Source organism: Podarcis vaucheri (assembly GCF_965113315.1).
Source record: "Podarcis vaucheri genome assembly, chromosome: 3".
Classification (NCBI taxonomy): Eukaryota; Metazoa; Chordata; class Lepidosauria; order Squamata; family Lacertidae; genus Podarcis; species Podarcis vaucheri.
The window spans coordinates 124912553-124934575 of NC_138761.1; the positions used below are offsets into that span (position 1 = coordinate 124912553).

The window sequence follows — 22023 nt, forward strand, 5'->3', positions numbered from 1 at the left end:
CATGCAGCAACTCACTATGTACAATTTTATCCACACTACCTTAATCAATCCACACAACCTTCTTAAACAAAACACACACAGAAAAAGTTGTCTGATGCATTGCAATGAGCCTGTGGCCAACTGTTTTGAATGTTGATAGCTTCCGTAATGCAAATATACTATAAACCTATAAACCTGAAGGCACAGATGTTGCTGGTTATTTCACATTAATAGGGTGCTCCTGGTCTCAGGAACCTCTCTTCTGCAGCTTTTTGCTTTTCCGGTTTTACCTTTTTGTTCATTCTGACTCTCCCTTAATTCCTCTGGTTTGTGAAAACCCTGCTTCTATCTAGAACCGGAGAAAGTCAGTCAATTGCTACTATAGAGACCCTTCTGACTGGCTTTGTGCCTTCCTTCCACCTCCACCCCCGGCCAACACTAGAGCACCTCAGCCAACCACTTTAGAACGGAAAAGAATGTCTAAGCAAATAAAAACCTACAATACATTTGGATTGTATTACAGAAAATTGTTTGTTTGTTTGTTTGTTGATTGTATCCTGCTCATTTGACCGGGTTGCCCCAGCCACTCTGAGTGACTTCCAACAGAATATAAATGAACACAAAAAAACAGCAGACTTTAAAAGCTTCCCAATACTGGGCTGCCTTCAGATGTCTTCATGAGCCCACATGGTACTGTATACAATACACATGCTCATTAAGTCACAAGAGCCTTCCTATTCAAGCCTTCAACCCCAGTAGGATTCTAATAATGAAAGGGAGACCATGTTCCCAGAGTCCTGGCCACACCACCTTTCATGTTTTGGAGGGGATGCCTAGTTTGCTGTAACATAAAATATTGTTCCACCTTGGGTGCTTCCTGAATGAGAGACCTCCTGGATACCATATATAAGCCACTTGGAGCTCTTTGGAGGGAAAGCAATATATCAAATGTAATAAATAACCCAGCAGTAGACAAATCTGAACTGAGCTTGATATGTGAACACTACCACAACGTATCTGTTGATCTGAAAATTATACCAAGGGGATAAAATCCACAGGGAGCAAAAGTTGTGACAGTGTGATCTGTTTTGTAATTTAAGATCTAATGATCCCACAAAAACAACCTGCTAAAGTATCAACATGAAACTATCAGTTTCAGGGCCAGAATGTTGAAAGCAAAGTATATTATAGGGTTATTCCTACTCACTTTGTGGCAAGCAGCATATTCTTCCTGGAGTGGAGATCAGTAGGGTCTGTATGCTGTCTGTTCAGGTACTCAGAAACAGCTTTGGCTGGGAACTCAGTTTCACAGATGTATCCAAAATCCCGAGCTAAATGTACAGCTTCTCCTGGGGAAAGATGAGCAGCTTTGATCATCACAGGTCAACCACATTGACACAATCCTTCTTAGCCAAGTGAATACTAACTGAATGAGACTGGCATATAGTCAGATCCTTAGATCTGTCAGACCAAAAACTAACTTTTCAGTTATCACGATCTTCTTCTTCAGTCCTTTGCAGATGTCCTGCACCTTCATCCTTAGCATTGCATTAAGCCATTGGCCATACTGAACGTAGTAGAGTTCTAGAGCATTAAATGTCTGCGACCTGGGCTATGAAAGGGTAACCAATATAACCACATCAGCTCAACTAGATGCTGGCTGAAGCTGTTAGCAAGCAGGTTGAATCACACAAACAGGGAAATGCACATTGTGCATGTCTACACAGCAAACCTGAATTAGTTATTCCTGTTGGGTTTCTATTCCACTCACTGTGCAGATATTGTTTAGGATTGGTTCATCACATGTCTGTGTTATGCATTCCAGCATCGACTGTTGGAATCACGGGAGTGGATGTTTTACTGTATTGTACTCTGTTTCCATTTGTTTTTGCTTTCACTTCTGCCTTCTCTCCGAGGAAGACCAGAGAGAGGAGACATGTTTAATTTTGTTCTGCCTTATGCTTAATAAAGCAGCTTTGTGCTCACAACCTCAGCCTAGCTCTGACTGCGTTTTATCTCTGCTGGACTCTGGATGTGTGCTCAATGTCTCCAAGACTTGAGTCACTATAAAGCGTCAGGGAAGGCTGTCGGAACTCCCTAGAGCTGCACGCTGATGGGGGGGGGAGAGACAGGCTGGAAACGTTCCTGTCATTTGCCTGGGGGTTGTCCATGCCCCTGGCCAACCCGACAATTCCATCCCCTGAAAGGTGTTCTATGATGGGAATCCAAAGATTCCTAATAAATCTACAGTTCCCAGAATTCTTTGAAGGAAGCTGTGACTGTTAAGTGCCATCATAATGATATCACTTAGTCGTGGGGTCAGCCTTACACTAAGACTGAGATAAGAAGTAGTTTTACTCCCCAAGGTTGTGCTGGCAATATTGTGGAAAGAGCTGTTCAGCTAAGCACTTTGAAGCCCCATTTATTTCAATGGGAGAGATTGACATGCACACTTATTTCTTCTATTGAGAGCAGTCCAATTTTATAGCGCTTACTTTTGACTGAATTGTACCTTTGGAGTGCAGTGCTGGGGAAAAATACAGTTGGGTTTTATTCTTCTCTTTCCCAAGAGCTATTTTTGAGCTCTTCATGTACACTTTCTTCAGGCTGCTTTCTCTACCTTCGTTGCCCTCCTTCCCATAAAATTAATTGGCAAACAATTAAAACCAAACAGGCTTGCACACTTGTTATAACACCTTCTTTCAATAGGCCAGAGTCCAGGAAGCGAAAAACAATGTTCTAGACTCTCATAGCATTGTAGGTTCTCTAATAAGTAGAGCTGGAAGAGAAATTCAAGCAAAGAAAGGAGTTCCTTCTTCCCCTGTGGTAGAAGGCCTGGATACTGATTGAGCAAAGCCTCACTTAACATTCACAACTTGGAGAACATTCAAGACACCCGCCTGTCATAAATACAAAGCAATGTAATGCTATTGTAAGAAGTTACAGACTGAGTTGCAGTTAGGAAGAATAAGGACTCAGGAGCTTTAGATCATTGGATGCTAGCATTATATTAGGGCTCCAAGTTGAGCTAAGTCTTGTCTAGCCTCCAAGCACAAATGCTCAGTCCTGAACTACATGAAAAATGGACAAGACTGTACCTCTGGCATTTGTAGCACGCATTTTTCCTCCCTTGTTGCAAGTGAACTTGGGGATTCTGTTGATATGCAGGAATGGATAGTACAAAGTTCTCCAAACCTCCTGTTCCTCTAGTGTTATATTATAAATCTTCCCTGCACAACTCCCTTGCTCAACTGGATGCCAAAACTGTCCATCAAGAGTCTCCATATCTCCTAGGTGAGGGAGATGTGAAGGCTGTATTTCCATTCATTCCAATGTGGCTGTGGAGGACCATCAATTCTTTTTATGCACAACAGAAGTCCAAAAGCACCCCATTAACATGCCTGAGCCCTGCCCTAAGGAAGTAGAGTGCAAGTCTCAGGCTGGATTCCTAAACAGAACTGAACCCCTAAACAGGCTACCAAAAAACACAACAGCAGACAGTCAACACATGTATACATTCTGTTGTTGTTGCTTGTTATGTATTTTGTGTTCTCATTTTGTATTCTGATATTTTTGACTGTGTTCCAGTGTAAAACATCATGTACTTCATCAATTGGTGCTTGCATCCAGCTGAAATATTTATCCCTTTGCCACTGAAAAATAAAAAATAGATACCTTCACTCACTACATCTCCCTCAAAATGTAGAATGTAGGATAAAATTCTGTGTACATGTATTCAGGAACAGTAAGGGCTTGTTGACATGGGAATTTATAGTGGATTTGTTGCTACTCATGGACGCAAGCTTTACAACATCTGCACAATGCTGTCCTAATCAAAATACCATCATTTAATTGGGAATGTTCTGTTTTACAAACAATCCTTAAGTCCAACCACAGTCAGTGTGGATTATAGCTATGGTACTGGGGGTAATTATAATATTACAAAATAAGTTATTGTAAAATTTAAATGCCTGCCCCTTTTCTGATTACTGATACCACACTGTAGTTTAAACCTAGTGGAGGAGGAGGAGGAGGAGGAGGAGGATCAAGGCAACCCCAGAGACTGTTACCTATAAAAACAAATATGTCTAATAATCCTAATGACACATTATTTTGAAAAGGAAAGGAAGTGGGAGAGAAAGATGACCTTCATCAAATCTCCATTCACCATGGATGTTTAATTCTCCTTATGAAACTTACAAGATAAAGACCAGACTCCCTGCCCCTTGTGAATCCTGAACAGTGATGAATGAAACATTTTTGCCACAGGCAATAAAATGGAAGAGCAGTGGAAGAGAGTGGGATATTGCTGAAGCAGCTGCTAATTCAGTAGGATAGGCCAAGAGATAGTTCTTTAAGGGAAACTGTTTGGCTTGCTCAGCAACAATTTTGTATATTTTGTAATGCATCTCACTCCAATATTCACAAACACAAATGCATCTCACTCTAATAGTTGGATGCACAGTTCTAGTTCCCGGTTAACTTTGAGAATTCCTGAAGCACTTGAATAGGGTTTGGGTGGAGTTATACTCTTACATCGTGGTCCAACATAGAAATGACACCTGAGTAATGCATGATGGACTTAATCATACAGTATCAGCAGTTTATTATGTGCAAGTTTGCTGTCCATTTCAGTCTTCAGGGACCTTTGGGCTCCTTTCCTCAGCAAGCAGCTCATCCCTCTCCTCTCCATTTTCTGTGATCATTTCCTATTTACTTTATAAACTTTGGAATATCTTTATTTTTCATTAAATGTCTCTCCTGAAATGGACCTTCATCATCATTATTCTTTTAACAATAACTTAGGAACCAGGAAATTGTCAAGTAACTAGCAAAGACCTCTGGTACCAATACCTTTATTCCTGACGTAGGTATGCTGACTTTTCTAATGGCTTCATTCAGGTTTACAGCTTAATCACATTCAAATAACCAGATTCTGGAACCCTGAAGTCAATAATTACACATAGTATACTAATGATACCCAGTGGTGTTTTTTAAATTCTGCTTTTGAAAGAATCCCATGAATCCTTATTAGTGTCATATACAAGTATTTGTCAAGGGGAAGCCTCCAATTCTTCTCTGAGCCAACATGCCTCTCTATAACCCAGTACTAAATTTTCCACAAAGCACATTTCTATCCACATTGACTGAGGCCCAGCCACTGAACACTGAAGGGATTACTTGCAAGTAAATATGCATAGGATTGGGAGCTTAGTTTGGAATCTAGCAGCAACTCCCCTTTCTCCTCTGCAACCCTGGAAAAATACCCCTACAACACACACACACACACACACACACACACACACAGCGTAATTGCAATAGAAAGCCCCCACCAGCATCAATGGAGTTCCATTGGTATTACCTTCATAATAAGACAATGCAAGCAGCCAACCTCCCCCCCCCTCCCCTCCAAACAAAAATCCACCCATGTTTAAAATTTCTGTTTTTATATTCTCCTCCATCCTAAGGAAGGCTGTGACCCCTAGGCTGGTCCGATCAGAGGCGTGCTGATTCCAAAGCACGTCTCGCTGCCCTCAGTGGGACTCACTCCGAAGCACAGGCTGAAGTCAAGCCATTTCGGATGGCGAGGTCTACACGCGCCCCAGAGTGGAGATATGGGCCGAGCTTCATGACGCTTGAGGTCTTTGTTCTTTATTCAACACTCCTGCTTCCTGCGTGCCGGAGCTTCGGTGCTACCCCGGCAACGATTTCCACTCAATGCACGAGCCGCGTGCGAAATGTCCCCGCTCCCCCGCCCTCGAGAGCCGCCCGGGGGCGCCGCGGGGGGGATCCGCGCGGGCCGCGTCTGCTTACCTTCCACCAGGGAGGTGAGTAAGGTGACATTTGCCGCTTTGCGCCGGCCGGCTGGCAAATTCAAGCCGATTTTTTCTAGCCTCTCTCGCAACGATCTGCCCCCGTTTTTCGATTTGGCTCTGCAATGGCAAAATGGGGGGGGAAGAAGGTGCTGATTCGAAGCTGAAGGAATGTTCCCAGGAAAGAAACTTGGGGGGGGGGGGAACGACTATGAGGCAGTTCCCCGGAGCTGGAAGGGGCTTTAGCGCGCGTGACTGGGTCTGAATTGCAGCTGACTGAGGAAGTTCTAGCAGACAAAATTGAGAAACGGGGAAGGGGGAGGGAGAGAGAGAGAAGTAATGAGAGACAGACAGGTAACGAGGAAGGAGAGAGAGAGAGAAGGAGGGGAGAGTGGGGGGGGAGAGAGAAGCAATGAGACAAACAGATCGAGAGATGGGCATTGGGGAGCGGGAGAAAGGAGAGGGGAGGGGAGGGAGAAAGGAGAGGGGAGGGGAGGGAGAAAGGAGAGGGGAGGGGAGGGAGAAATAATGATTCTCGAGGAAGAGTTATGCTGAGGGATCACAGATTTGTAGAGTAGGAAGGTGTCCCAAAGGGTCATCTAGTCGAGCCCCCCACAACACATGACTCACTGGTACTGGTTGGACCCTGCACCAGGAAAGCAAAAGGAGATGGGCTGGTAGCGCCCAACCAAGGCTGCAGCAGCCCGATTCCATGAGTTTTTATTTGAGCACTGGTTTCATTGTGGCTTGCTCCTAGTAAATGGCTAGATCATGTGCATAGCCAAAGGAGGCAGGGGGCTGGTGGGCAGCTGCCCCCCAATCAATAAAAATCAATAAAAATACATAGCTAATTGCAGTTCTGCTCCACCCCAGCAAAAGGCCTGCCTCCCCCCTTAACAAAAATCCTGGCTATGCCCATGGGATAGATTATTAGTTTTGAGGAAAAGCAAAATGTCTAGCCTTGAGAAACACCTCCGTGGCCATAAAACTGGAAAGGTGGAAAGGTCAGAGAAGTAGGAGATCAAGACTTCCAGGATACAGGTAGCTGTGGAGAGGGGAGTGACGGCTTGTACAACTGCCCTCAGCAACGCGAAGAGTTTAGTATTGGTTCTGAGTGTGTGTCTTTTAATTGCAGCTGGCAACCTTATGAGCAATTTAAATATATTTGCCTATTACTGAAATATCGGTATTGCAGGCACATTTTAACAATATCTACCATTCCTTTTAGAAAAAGACCTCTTATCCATTTCAGCAACATACCACAAATCAAAAAAGCCCACAGAACTGGCAGCCCTGCTTTTTAAAAATGAGTCCTCTCCAATTAAAAGTGGGTCCCACTGAAGGAATGGAAGCTTTCACTAGTTGATCTAGCAATTAAAGTATTGCTGCTTTCCATTCATTTGACAATAGCAACAGATTCGACTTGCAGTGACAGAGGAAGACCCCACCTCTACTTCTGGACTTCACTTCTTCATCAACCAAATGGCAACCATTGGCCAGGATGCATGTGTGCATATGAGCATAGATGGATGCATGCTGAAGACCACGTGCCCAAGCTTCACACAGGCTGAGGAGGCCCCAGTTTTACCTTTAATATCCATAGCTATTAACCCACCTAGAAATGACACATTGTATCATACTACAGGGGGAAAAGTCAGGGGGGGATAAGAAGGAAAGGGCTTACTCTGCAACTGTGAATATCTTACATTAGAGATGTGATTTCTGCACTGTTTCCCACCCTCTCTTCTGAAAGACATACCAGCCACCCTGTAGAACAGAGCTTCACACCCTTTCTTTACATGTAAAGAAAGAGATGTTGGGATCCTAGGCCTATCAGAAAAGCTAGAAGGTTGTCTGCATGCTCAACTCATGGGTGCTTATTCCTTTTCCTGAAGTCAAATTAGGTTTTAATTTTAGCTGGTGTGGTGCCCTCCAGATGTTGGACTATAACTTCCATCAGTCCCAGCCAGCATGATGGGTCAGGGGTGATGGGTGTTGTAGTCTAGCAACATCCAGATGGCGCCATGTTAGGCTTCAGTTGCAAAAGCAGCACTGTGGAGTCTGGCCAAAGGCCTATATCAGGGGTCGGCAACCTAAGGCCCATGGGACACAAGCGGCCCATGGGGGTCGTTTAACTGGCCCATGGACCCCCGCCGCCCCCTAAGGGACCCCTGCTGCCTGCTTGGTTGGCTCCAGTGCGCCGCGCTAAACCGGCACGGAGCAGAGCAGGGACCACTATCCACGATGCTGGCCGGCTTCCCATTGGCTACAGGAAACTCCTGCAGCCAATGGGAAGCTGCACATGCCTCCTCCGCGCCAGAAGGAGCCCCGGAAATAGTCTTTGCACATGTGTGTGTGTGCATGCACACACACACACACACTACGGCCCACCACTTTGCTGACTCCTGGCCTTAGGCACCCCATTTCACAAAGTGGTGAACCAGATGCCAATCAAAAGTACATAAGCAGCAGACAAGGCCAATAGTCCTCTCCCTCTGGTTGTTTCCCCATAACTGTTCTTTAGAGGCATCATGTATTGTAGCCACTGATAGGCTTGCCCTCCATGAATGGCTCTCATCCCCTTTTAAAATCATCACCCCATATTGTGGCAGTGAATTCCGTCGCTTCAGTGTGCCCTGTGTGAAGAATGACTTACTTTTGTCTGCCTGAACCTTGCTTCATTCTGTTTGAGTACCATGGGAAAGGGGAAAACACATCTCTATCCACTATCTCCACATCATAAATATTTGTGAGCACCTCTCTCATATTGCTCGTTACTCACCCTTTTCTAAACTAAAAATCCCCAAACACGGTATCATTTCCTCCCAGGTGAGTTGCTGTGACCCAGTGATCTTTTGGGTTGCTCTTTCCTTGCAGTCTCATTGCCATCAGCAAACATGGCCACCTCACTGCTCACTTCTAACTCCAAATCATGTATGAACCATTAAAAAAAAAAATCCAGTCCCTATGCAGATACCTGTGAGGTCTTATACACCTATGTATACACCTCATAGTCCACTATGAGGACTATCTATTTATTCTTATTCTCTGCTTCCTGTTCTCTAACCAGGTACCATCAGAGGACCCATCCTCCGATTCCATGGCTGCTAGAGTTATGCAATATCTACCAGGTCACCACTGTACACTTATTCAATGGAATTCTCAAAGAACCAGAGTTCAGACTCAAATGAAGCCCTTACTGAAGAGATGTACCACATTAACTGAAAGTAAGGACTGTTTCCATGGTGGGGTGTGAACAGCAAATGGCCAGCCCTTGCCACTGGAGCAACACACCCCACCATGGAAACACTCTTCAAGCAGCTTTGGTGTATTTCCATGGAGTGGTGTGGAGGGCGAACGGAGCCAGCTGTGGCAGGCCAGCCCTCACCACAGAAGTGATACCAACCCCGAGTGGTGTCATTCCAATGGCTGGTGTTGCTTTGGGAGTGAGGGATGGCCAGGCGCAGTGGACTCCTTCACCCTCCGTGCCCCCCTGCACCCCCCCAAGGGGACATGTGTCTGCCCCAGGAGCAGTGGGAGCACCCTTCACCGCTGGTAGATCATTACTCATTCCTTCTTCCCTGGCAGGAGGGAGGAAGCAGCATTTTGTGGTTGCCTCATGTGACAAAATGTCTTGGGCCAGCCATGTGCCTCAGCAATTCTTACAACAACCTTTTAAAATAAGCCAGCATTATGAATTCATGGAGGGGAAAGTTAAGGTTGAAAGTGAGTGCTTTGCCTAAAAGAGATGGCTAACCGACAGCACTCAACATGTTGCTGTACTCCAACTCCCATCAGCCCTTGCCAACATAGCCAATGTTCAAGGATGATAGAACTCAGAACCATAGCTGTCAACTTTTCTCTTTCCTTGCGAGGAATCCTATTCGGAATAAGGGAATTTCCCTTTAAAAAAGGAAAACGTTGACAGCTATGCTCATAGGTCAGCAACATCTGGAAGAGCCCAGGCTAACCACTCCTGGCCTAAAACCACCGAATGTATTTTGACCCCTAGAATGCCTGGCTCACAACTTAACTCCATAAAAAAATTCCTTCCAGTAGCACCTTAGAGACCAACTAAGTTTGTTATTGGTATCATCTTTCGTGTGCATGCACACTTCTTCAGATACACTGAAACAGAAGTCAACAGACCCCCTCACACACACACACCCTCTCACTATATATAAGGGTCTGGTGACTTTTTCATATATAAGGGTCTTGTGACTTCTTCACTTCAGTGAAGAAGTGTGCGTGCACATGAAAGATCATAGCAATAACAAACTTAGTTGGTCTCTAAGGGGCTACTGGAAGGATTTTTTAAATTTTGTTTTGACTATGGCAGACCAACATGGCTACCTACCTGTAACTAGAACTTAACTCCAGGCTATTACAGTGCAACAGCTAAAGTGCTGAATATGCATACATTATCATATCATCCCTACCCTTCAAGTAAAACTTACTTAAAACAATGTTTAAAAAATAGATGAAAGCAAAAATAGGACATTTGAGATTTCAGCATTGCAGGGGAATTGACTAGATGACCCTTGGTACCCTTTCCAACCCAATGATTCTATGCTTCATGGTTATTGACAACAACAACAACAACAAATTAACATATCACAGGAAACAAAAATCAAAGGGCACCTGAGCAGGACAAGGTCCCAAAAGGACATGAGAGACTCGGTCGTAGGCAAGCCTCACTGGGGGAACACCAAAGATGGGGTGCCACAGCTGAAAAGAGTTTTTCTCAGCTGCTATGTACCTCATCTCCAAAGGCACAGCCACCCAGGCCCAGAAGATGATCTTAACATTTGGGTAGATTCATTTGGGAGCATTTGAAGAACCTGAGTCCCAAGCAGTATATTGCTTTAAAGGATATGCTCCTGAACTTTGAATTGTGCTCTGAAAAGCAGTGCCAATGTAGTCCTTTAAGAACTGGTGAGATGTGTTGCACATGACCAGCCCCAGTCAAAAGCCTTGCAGCCAACTGATTTTTTCCAAGAAGTCCTCAGAGTCCCATGCATGCATATTGGTAGCCAGACTGTTAAGTATATGTCCTATGAGGTCTTCTACATGCATCAACATTCAACAGATACGCACAAAGCTGATCCCTGTAACACCACATAATAAATCTCACACATAAGCACACATATACCTATCCCAAGGCCTTACCTTCTAAGTACTCCTCCAAGAAGCGAGGCATTCAAACATTCTGGGGGTGAGAGGCGCCTTTGAACTTCTCCAACAGTTACTTTGTACTTGGAAGTTGAGCTGAGCAAGGAGAGCCGCCCAGGTACTGAACAAAATACTTCGCCTGTGTTCACAGACATGCCACCAAGGAAGCCGTCTTTGTTCATCATCAGGGAAGTTACAGATTTTGGAGGAACTGGAACTGGGGAGACAGAAAAGTAGGTGTGGGAAACAGCACACTTCAGTGACCGGCTCAGTCATAAGACCACATTTGCTCAACCAGAAATCAGTCCCATTGATTCAGCACCTTTTGTTTAGATGGCTTACTGCTCAGAGTCATATGGGGGATCCCATCACAGGGATGGTTCTTATAGAGGTGCCATGACAGACCCCAATGCCACATTAGCAGTGTTTCACATAGAAAGACCCTTTGGGCATTATCCTCGGAACATGAGAGCTGCTAAACTGAGAGGGGCCAAAGGACCCCATCCAGAATGACAGTGAACAGAGTGGGAGCAGCTGCCATGGAGCCTGACTCCATCCTTTACGGCTCACAGTAATGCTTGGAAGTCACTCTAAGACTAAGCTGTGGGCAGAGGAGCTCCTTTCCAGGACAGTGAGACTCTTCTTTCAGGAAGGAGCAACTGTGGCATAATAATGAGGAGTCAGTCTCGGACATTAGGCATTTCCTACAACACAGAAAGAAGCCACATTGCTGAAGGTGATGTTGGCAAGAGTCCCATACTGCCTATGGAAACGGACCAAATGACAAATTCTTTCCATGGAAGTAGTGAAAGGAGACATGCTGCAATGGGTCCCAGGACAGCAAGGTGAACTTGGAAGGGAAGGAACACAACCCATATGGAATAAGTCAATACTTACAATACTACCAGACTTAACATCACTGTTTTCTATGCAATTAATAGCTCACATATTTTGTGCTCCTGGATACTAAGTCTCCAGTATAATGCAAAGGTGGGTCATTCTAAGCTCTCCAAAAGGGATCACCTAAAAACTCAGAAGAAGAAAGGGGTGCACTGAAAGTTGGCATACTGCCTTTACATGTCTATCAGAAAACATTCGGCTGCCATGGGGTTGGGCTGGAAAGCCTTCTCCACCAGCAGAAGCTGCCAACTAGTTTTCTTGCGCAACTCCTAGTAAATACCTACATAATAGTCAGAAATGCAATAGATTAAGGGTGCCCCCCCACACTGCCCCATGCCAGGACAAGATTTCGATCATTTTATATCTACCTATTGGGTGCTAGTTTTACTTACTTATTTGCTTAATTATTCATAATCCACCATGTGTGTGTGTGGCAGGGTACAACATAAAAACACAATAGGCACAGGAATGGCAGTGGTGGAGGGGGATGAAGAACCCCACTCGTCACTGAGAAGCCAGGTTTAACAGGTGGATGTCTATGAAGAGAGCCAGCTTCTATTGGTCAACTTGAGTTCAGCAGAATACAGCTGTTGTGTCCCAGTTTCTTTATTTTTTTTAATCTATGTTCATCTTAATTAGTGCACGAACTCTGAGTTTCCACTCTCTCTTTTAGGGTGACATGGAGCCTATGCTCTAAACCCTTACATGGAGTGGGAAGGGCATTTCACTAGATTTATAGAGTTGGAGGGACCTGAAAGGTCATCTGATTTGCTTCTGTTGCTACAGCATCTTGGATAGGTGGCAATTAAGCTTTGAAAACCTCCAATGAAGGAGAGGCCTCCATCTTCCAAGGGAGTTTCCCTAACACTTTGTCAAAATCACCAATATTGTAATTTCAACCCACCGCTTCAGCTCCTTTCCTAAAGCATCAGAAAATAAATTAGCTCCATGTTTTGAGATGCTTGTCATATCACCACCTCTTAATTGTCTTTTCTGGGCTAAATAGCATGTTAGGCCACACCTGCTGAAGCTAATTTTTTGCACAATATTTAGGGTGGGGAAGACTATCCCTGTTGTATTTAGTCACCCAGTTGTCTCTCTAAATCTCAAACCAACAATTGTATATCTTTCTCTGGACCAGTGACTGTTTCAAGCTTTTTCACAGATTAGATATTTAGAACACCAACCCATGAATCTATTAGTTTAACCCCAGGGTAGTTGCAACAATACTCCAATTAACCCTTCATAGATTCTTCCTTATCTCTAGGGAAGTTGCCCTGGTGTTTCTAAGTATATTTGTAATTATGTAGAAGTTGGAGACAGCAGGCGGCCTTTACTACAACCACATGGTAAAACAGAATATGAAACAAGGGCAATTAGAAATTCACAGCCTGACCCACTAACCCATTGAGCCAGAGAAACTTGTATGGAAAGCTCATTTAGGCACCGTGAAGTGATTGGGACATCACATTCAAAAGAAACATTTTGGTTTAACTTGTTCCTGGATCACATCTATAAATACAGTTTTTAAAAAGAGGGAAGTAAGCTTTTGAGCTGTTTAGTGTAGCTCCGTAGATTATAATGGACAAGCCAAAGAAAAAAATATCAGTGTTCTTAATAATATTTGTGGGATATCCAGAAAGAGCAGTCAAGTCCAGCATTTCCTGTTTGCTAGAATGAGCACTCAGAGTTTGGATTGATCAGTAGCTTCTCTCTCCACATATAAACTGTAAGACACTTTGTGCACTGTATAAATAAATAGTTATTACTCGTAAATATTTGTTTCATTATTTTTTAGTACTGATTCACAAATATAAAAAGGAAAGGAATCCAATAAATGGCTAGACTGGTAAGCTTAGCAGCGGGATCATTTTTGCACTGGTTTGATAAAAACTTGTATATTTGGGTTTTTTTAACCCTTTATCCTGGCTTGGAATTGATGAAAACATTATTTTTTATTTAACAGACATACTGGGAGGGCTGGGTGTGTAAAAAAAGCAAATCATTCTAATTCCAAATGAAAATGGAGCTCACTACTGAAAAGCTGCTTTTCCCTAAGATTCCAAGCTGCTCAAACAATTTATTTCAAGAATGAGCGCTGTTTTAAGAGAATTAGAGCAAATTCACCAACTATAAGTAGACTTGGGTATAAAGTTATTAAACAGGGCACACACATACCCCCCCCAAAAAAAAACAAATAGAAGGAAATTATTAATGATACATTTTGCTTGCTACTAAACTTTTTTAAAAATCCCTCTGATTTGCAGCAGGTGCTCTGATCAATCAACCAATCACTATAATTTATACAGAGACTTACTGCATGCCTCCCCCAGTTGTTTCATTTGCTGCCTGTAATTGAGAACAAGCCATACTTAAGGTACGCTTCATGCAAGAGTTAATAAGGGCTGACAGCTGCTGCTATTGCTGCTTCCTTGAGATCACTGCAGGCTGGTGCTACCTTAATAGACAAAGCGAGTTCTCAAGTTCCGAAAGGGAGGGAAGGAGACATTTGGATTCTACAAGCATGCCCTGCAGGAAGCCAAATATATGGCAAGTCCAGATTCTGTACTTTACACTCGTTCTTATATAGAGCAGATGAAATGATAAACCTGTTTCCGGACTGTCCCACTTCAGATTGTAGGTGAATGCTTTCTTTTTTGGGGGGGGGGATTTCTGGATATAGAAAACTAAATGTCAGAGGAAAGGGTTATAACCTAGCCATTTTCCTGATGTGCTAGATTTCTTACACTTAGGAATGTTATCCAAAGGCAAAACACTGCACCGTTTGAGCCGCCCGCCTGCAATCTGAAGTGGTACACTCCTGCAAGGAGGCTACCACAACTATTATTTGTGAGAACCAGGTCTCAGCTTTCTATGACACTTTCATGCCTCAAAATGAATCGCATCTATAATTGGTTAGGAGAGAGGAAAGCCAACTTTTAAGAACTCCTTAAAGATTCTTAATATCATCATATACTGGCGCTAGAGTTTCAGCCAAGTGTGAAGTACAATCTGAGCTATTTCAACGGGACTCTTTATTTCCAGCTTTGTATCCCTAGGAAAAGGATTGTTGTCCCATTCATGAAAATACTCTTTAGTGGCAAAAGGGGCGGGAGTATGGTGTGCGGGAGTTGCATATATATTGATTATATACACATCATCTCCCGAGCTTCCCAAACGTGTAAGATCGAGTGTCTTAACAGGCTAGGCTTACCAAGGAAATTGGCAAGTCAATAACCTCAAGGGAAGGAGTAAAGAGAACAAGCCTTCGTCCAGGTTTTATTACAAAATATTTCCTTCCACCACACCAGAATCCCACACTAAAGCGCTGTAACAACTACAGAAGTCCCAAGCCCGTGTTAGATTTCATAGATCCGTGCTGCTTGGTGCGGATTGGACGGAGGTTTCAAAGTAAACGACTGAGTGGTTTTGCCACATGGGAAGCGAAAGCTGGCTCGGCTTCCGTTTGCTCTTCTCGCTCATATATTTTATCTTCCTTATTTCACGCAGTTCGATTTATTATTTATATATTTTTTTGAATATATATCTATAGCACCCTTCTTCCGAGGGCGGTTTACAATATAAAAACACAAAAATACATAACATAGTAACAAACTAAAACAGTAAACCGCCCCGCCCCCATTTAAAAGTCCATAGATATTTATTTATCTATCTATCTAATCGATCTATGACTCGTCTAGGGCAAAGTGTTGCAGGGGCTTATCTGTGAAATCAGTCCCAATTGAGTGACTCAGTTGTGGCTTAACTGCACCCTGTGGATAAGGGGAATGCACTCTGCACATGCTCAGAGGGACTATCTTCATTATTAATCTGCATCTTCTAGACCTTATTATCGGTTTTGTCCTAGGGGTCTCATAAATCTTTCAGCTGGATCCTAAACTTGATTTTTACTAGCATTCTTTAAGTTCTCACCAGAACTTCCTTCCGAGAGATGTATTTAGAATGAATCTCCCTCCCCTCCCTTTTACCTCCCCTACTCTGCATTTTAGAATTTTTTATATTAGCTCCTCAGTCTATCAGGGCTCCTGAACGCCTTCCATGACCAGAAAATAAAATACCAAAATCACAGAAGGCATTTAATTAGAAAGAAACGAAAAAGGTCCAATCGCGTCAAACAGAGTGGGAGCAGCAGCCTTGGGATCTCGGCTGACCAGGCCTAAAATAAGTCTGGGGGTGAGTTTGGCTGGCCGTCCTCTGCAAAGACCCCCATCCTAACCGCCTTCAGCCTCCGTCGCCCCCGGCCGCTTAACTGGCTTAGCGAGGAAGTCATAGCAGCTCTCACTGGCAACGCAACAACATGGTCACGCCAAGAGAAAGGGGTCCCATTTTTAAAACGAAGACGACCCCCCTACACACACCTTGCTTTTTAGTTGCATCCTCACACGAGGAAACCGCACCCTTACAGGGCAGGTCTACACAGATTTACTCCGAAGCAAGCCTCACAAGTTTACTGCGGAGGGGGGGGGGCGGATCTCAACCTTATTCTACAAGTGGCAGCGCCCCCTCCCTTGTATCGATCGAGAAGCATTTTTAATAGGCGCTGAAAAATATTTACAGCTGGAATCGCAGCCAACTCCATAGGTCTGAGTCATTTCGGGCCGCAATGTTCTCAGACGCGCTTGCCCCGAAGAGTTTTAGAAGGACAGGGATGTAAATGAAAGAGCCTGAGATGCAGTTCTGCCCCCTTGTCTTCAGCAGAAAGAGGCTGCCTGTCTCCAGGATTGCCACTACTACGAGGACGCTGCTGGTAGGGTTCGTTGGTTTGTTAAATTTCTGTACCGCCCTTCATCAGAGGATCACAGGGCGGTTTACAATAAGACCATAGCAAAACTAGAAAGATGCCCTATTCCTAACGCTGCTCATCTTTCCTGGAAGTATCTTGCCATAACTGTTAGCAGCAGGTATCCTACATTTCTTGGGTTGTGGCTGAAGGAATATATTCAGGAAACAGGTTTTTTTTTCCAGCTTTAGAGGACTTGCGTTGGAACTGAGTACTCTTACGAAGCCTGATCCCTATACATATTTACTCGGAAGCAAGTCCCACCACGTTCGATAGGACTTGCTACCAGAGAAGCATGCACAGGATTGCAGCCTTACCTGGAAGTCAGTCCAAGACAATGGGACTTACTTTGCGGGGTGGGGGCGGTTAAATTAAAATAGTGACCAGAAGACCAGATCCAAGGGTCCAGCAGCCTGCATCCTAAAGTTGTCTCCGGGGAGCAAGGGCTCCAAAAGGCGCCCTGACCCCACCCTAACCCCAACCACACTTTCTCCCCAGTTGCTTAATTTGGTTGGGACCATTCTCACGTCCAGGATCCTTTTCACCCTTTCCTTACGTGGGGATGTGCTTCCAATTAAATGTGTTGAGGTCGGAGCGCGAGTCCTGCAGCCAACTGGGCGGTGGATCTGGATGCCAGTGTCTCATCAAACCCATCCTCCAAGTAAGTAGACCATTCAGGCTGCAACCCTGTGCATACTTACCTGGGAGTAAGCGCCGTTGAACACACTGGGACTTACTTCCGAGTAAACATACATAGGATCGGGCTGGACATGAGGGGGAAAAAACAAAACAAGAACATACACACTCTACTTGATGTAAAGAAAATATTCATCTGAGTCAGAGGCTGCGAACCTAAGTCACAAGAGGGACCCTCATTAAAATGAACGGAACTTGCCTCTAAGTAGATCTGATCGGGACTGGAGTGCAAGGGGAGTTTAAGCAGATTTTGCACTTGTCGCTTTGCCCGCATATATAACTGAAGCGAATGCATTTCATAGCATTTTCCCATGTAGGTACCGTCTAACAGGTATTATGGCGCTTGCCTCCTGCTTCTTCTTGTTGTTGTTGCTACAGTCCCTTCGAAAGAAGCAGTCCTTTAAGTAAAGGGCGAGATGACATGGGCAAACGTTTCCAAATACACGGAGAGCTCCTGCAAACCTCTACATAACCGTATCCATTGCAATTTCATAGCTCCGGAGATGTGCGCTCTAATCTCCAGTCCATCTTTTGTAAATTACCTAATTCTTCTCTCTCTTTTTGAAGGGGAAAAAGGAAAGGAAAGGGAAAAGCGAGCCTCCCATGGAAGAAACTATAGGGATCGAGTTATCCAGATCTGTATAATTACTTTTATATTAAAGCTATTGCAAAATGTAATGCAATTTGGAGATTTCAGTTAGGTGCACAAGAGCGGGGGCGTACGCAGCACAACGAACAGAGAAAGTACACAGCTCATGATGAATTTTAACCTAAATGCCTCCTCCATTTATTGTTGTTATTGATGATTACGATGATCCAGAAGAGCTTTATTTTGTTCTTGAGTTCAGCGTAGCAACGATTTTACGCTCCCAGCCATGGTACCTCCACTGTCCCTGAACACCAGTTGCAGGGAACCACAAATGGGGAGGATCTGTTGTGCTCCGGCCCTCCTTGCCGCCTTCCCATAGACATCTGGTTGGCTAGTATGAGAACAGGATAACGGACTAGACAGGCCTTGGGCCCGATCCAGCAGGGCTCTTGAGTTAGCTCAAACTACTGACTGTTTCTGATGCTACTTCTCAGCACCGAAACTTTTCAGAGGCAGAGTGACTCTGAGCATGGACAGAGCTCAGTTGGCTCCTCGCTGGGTCTGAAGTACTATTAACATCTGTTTTACTTCTCTGTAGCCATTGAATGCAATAGCATTTACTTCCCATAAAATATTGAGGATCGTTCTTCACTTTATATGGAGGGAAGAACTGGAATTCCGGACTGGTATCATTTCAATTGCCGAAGTGTGGCTGGGTGTGCCGTTTCTGAATGCTCCCCAAAGTAACCCCATCGCTCTGCATTGGGTAAACTAGCACACGAAAGAGAGAGAAGGTTTTGCACAGCATCTTTCCTCAGTGCCAACATTATTAGCGGCAGGGAACTGTGACGGCCACCAGAGCGGCGTCCGGAAACGTGACCCTAACCTGCAACTCCCCAGTTGAATCCGCCACCCCATTCCGTAAGGCCATCAACCCAGACACACTTTGCAACAGCCCCCACAGAACTCAGCGGGGTCTTTCCGTCCGAGCAAATCCATGCTCCTGGCTAGTCATCTACTTTCTTTATAAGTCAATGGAATTTACTCCCAAGTAAAAGTCACTAAGATTGGGGAGCGTATGGGGAACGGGAATTAAGTAATTGCAGCTTTTCTTCCACGTATTATCATTATCACATATTTATTTATACCCCGCCTTTTTCCCTGACAAGGTCTCAAGGCGATTTACAGCGACCCGCCCCCCCCCGCCCTTGAGCCACTACATCCTTTGCTTCGGCTGCTGTACCGGGGAAGGGACACCCCCCCCCCAGCTCCTCTCTCAAACCCAAGAGCCTTTTCCTCTCTCGTCTCCTTGAGAGCGCTTCCTCCCGCACCCGCTGCCACTCCGGTGTAATATTATAACCGAGGTGGGTGCTTTTGTTTTAATTTCTAACAGAAGGGAGGGTCTGCCCTCCCCGCTTCGCTCCCCCTCTTCCCCCCTCCCCCCTCCCTTTCTCTTGAGCTTATCAATAGGAGCGAGGGAGCCGCAGTAGCCGCTTGGTTTGCTAGTAATTACGAACGACAATCCTGTTCCCGAAAACGGGAGCTCTTAGTCGAGCAAGATCGCTTTGAAACGACAGCAGGAAACGGCAAGGAAATGGAGCGTGCAGCAACCCAGCGTGAAACTTTCGCTTCTTTACATGTTTACCATTTTCCACGCATATATTAAGGCTGGGCGGGCAGGGAGAAAAGAAAATCGGTTCTCCATTGGGTTGCTCCCACACAACAGAGAGCAAACAAACAAACAAACTAAAAGGGGGCGATTCCGGAGCAATGGGACTCCCAAATACCTTGTGATAGGATCACAAGGCTAGATTTATGGCGTTTCTGAGTTTCTGTTTATTTTCGTTTTATATATTAATCATACGTTAAAAAAACAACAACCGCACTTAATTAGGGTTTGGAATCGTGGAATTGTTCTTAGGTAATGTGGGTGTTTTCTGCAGCAACACCCCAAGCCACGACCCATTTGCTCCCGAGGAATCCTCTTAAAATAAATCGGGCCAGTAGGCAGCAAGCGGATTGTGCTAATTTATCTGGAAGTCTCTTTAAAATCTGTTTGTGTCGAGTAATGAGCGCGCAATAATTCGAAAGTTTCCCCCTTTTGAATAGACAAGTGTTCTTGGAGATCGGTCCTTTGGATACTTGTTGAGAAGTGAGTCCCGCGGGTTTCAACGGCCAGTTAAGTGTTCAAAGGCGCAGCAACGACTTGGCCTTCAATCCCACGTGGCGCACACATTTCTCGGAAGAAAATATTCCAGCAAGGCCCAAGGAAACCAAGGCTGTGCCCTCCGAAGGCTGTGGGCTTCAACTCCCTGCAGACCCGACCACGGGCCACCACGGCTGAGGGTGCTGGGAGCCTCTGGAGGGCGCGTGCTAAACAGCCCTGGTGGAAAGCATTTCTTCGGTGTAAATAAACATTTACTTCCAAGCCAAGCTGCAAAAACACATAAATCTAGAATCACAGCGTTGGAAAGGACTCCAGAGGTCATCTGGCCCAGCCCCTGTGGTGCAGGAACATCCACACACGGTTCCCCATCCAATCTGAAACCATACCCGACGACCCTGCTTCCCTTTGTAAATCTGCCGGCAGGTTTCCTCACATCAACCGCTAACGACACAGAGAGCTTTATTTCCCTATTTTATATTATTGTGTCTCTTCTAGGACCAAAAAAAGTATGTGTCCAGTCGTGGGAGGCTACAAAGCTCCAGTTCCGGGAAACTTTAATGTTAAACCCATCTTCACTGAATGGAATTCTACACGCTCTCGAATTCATCTATCCAGTTATTTCTATTTAAGCAGTTTATAGTGCCATCCTAAAAGACTTGCCTAGAATATCGCAACGGGATTTAGCCCCCTGTAAAGACCTGCTGAGGATCTCACGCAGCCTTAAACCGCACTACTCAACAGCTGGAAGAAAAAGGAGGAAGTTCCTTCTCGACTCAGCTCAGTTTTTGCATGTTGTGAGTTTCGTTGAAATGTCTGGCAAAAGCTCAATCGATTTTAGCAAATATTTGCCCGATGCGGTCAGGTCTCTCTGTCCCTCTCTCTCTCTACTGTACTCCAGATTTGCCTGTCCCTTCTCTTAGCTGGCAGCAAGTTCCTTTAGCTCTGGGCTTTGGGCAGGCGTGGTGCTACTCCTGCAAACAGGTTTCAGGCAGGCCTACAAACCCGCCTCGCCGCTCCTGTGTGTGTGTGGGGGGGATATCAAGTCATAAATCGCTACATTCGGCAAGTTCAAGACGCCCCTTGCCCTTTTCACACGGGTTAGACAAGGGCGTCAACAGAAAGCGCTGCATTCAACTGGATCCCAAAAGGCAGCCTTGGAATGTCTCCCGGGCAAAAAGAGTTAAGCTTTGACCCGCCGTACCTGCCCCGCTGCATTCAAAAGCGGTTTTTCTCGAAGGAGAATTAATACTAGACGATGGCCCAGAAAGGTATTTCCCCTTCACCGTTCCTTGCAAAATGGTATCTAATCTTATCTATACATATAATGTGTGGACTTCTTTCGTGAGAGTCTTGACCACTGCTGAACCAACTACACAATCCCTGCACACTGCTTCTTAGAATGGCTTCCAGCTGCTCAGGTCCTCCTTCTTGGCCACTTCCTGCGCTTTACACCATAAATCAAGCACAGCCAACGCACATTTAGAGGGCGCGACTTTCCTCAAAGAATCCTGGGAACTATGGTTTGCTATAGGTACCGGGAATTGTAAGTCTAAGGCTGCCAGGATTCTTGCGTGCATTGAATATACGTTGATTATATGTGTCTGTGTGTTCAAAACTACAATTGCGCTCGCCACGCAGAGGAAGAAGATGCGAGCGGGGTGGCGGACGGTTCCCCGTTGGATTCCCAGGGGTTTGCCCACCGTGGGGAGTCAGGATACGATCCCACGCATTTGCTGCTGGGATGCGTTTGCCGCTTTGAGGTCCAATTATCTACATATTGATCCCGAAGTAACTGCCAGTGACAATTTCAAGTGGGAGAGGGCTTCCTACTAGCCACATCCAAAACAGCCTAATAAACTGCCAAGCCCTCGGGTTCAGCAAAGTCATGAGGGTGGACCAGCCACCA

General features: G+C 45.0%; 1 protein-coding gene across 9 annotated transcripts in view; it reads right to left on the minus strand.

The window, feature by feature from the left end:
- Nucleotides 1-22023, minus strand: part of TFAP2B (transcription factor AP-2 beta) — a 65719-nt gene that overhangs the window by 23151 nt on the left and 20545 nt on the right. For 6 of the 9 annotated variants that reach the window (XM_082216424.1, XM_082216422.1, XM_082216421.1 and 3 more), the window contains 4 exons: nt 17367-17429; nt 10962-11181; nt 5794-5912; nt 1187-1328 (listed from right to left, as the gene is read on the minus strand). In XM_082216424.1, the coding sequence (XP_082072550.1) occupies nt 1187-1328; nt 5794-5912; nt 10962-11181; nt 17367-17429 (544 nt within the window). The remainder of the gene's footprint in view (nt 1-1186; nt 1329-5793; nt 5913-10961; nt 11182-17366; nt 17430-22023) is intronic. The other 3 variants (XM_082216427.1, XM_082216426.1, XM_082216428.1) reach the window with 1 other exon arrangement.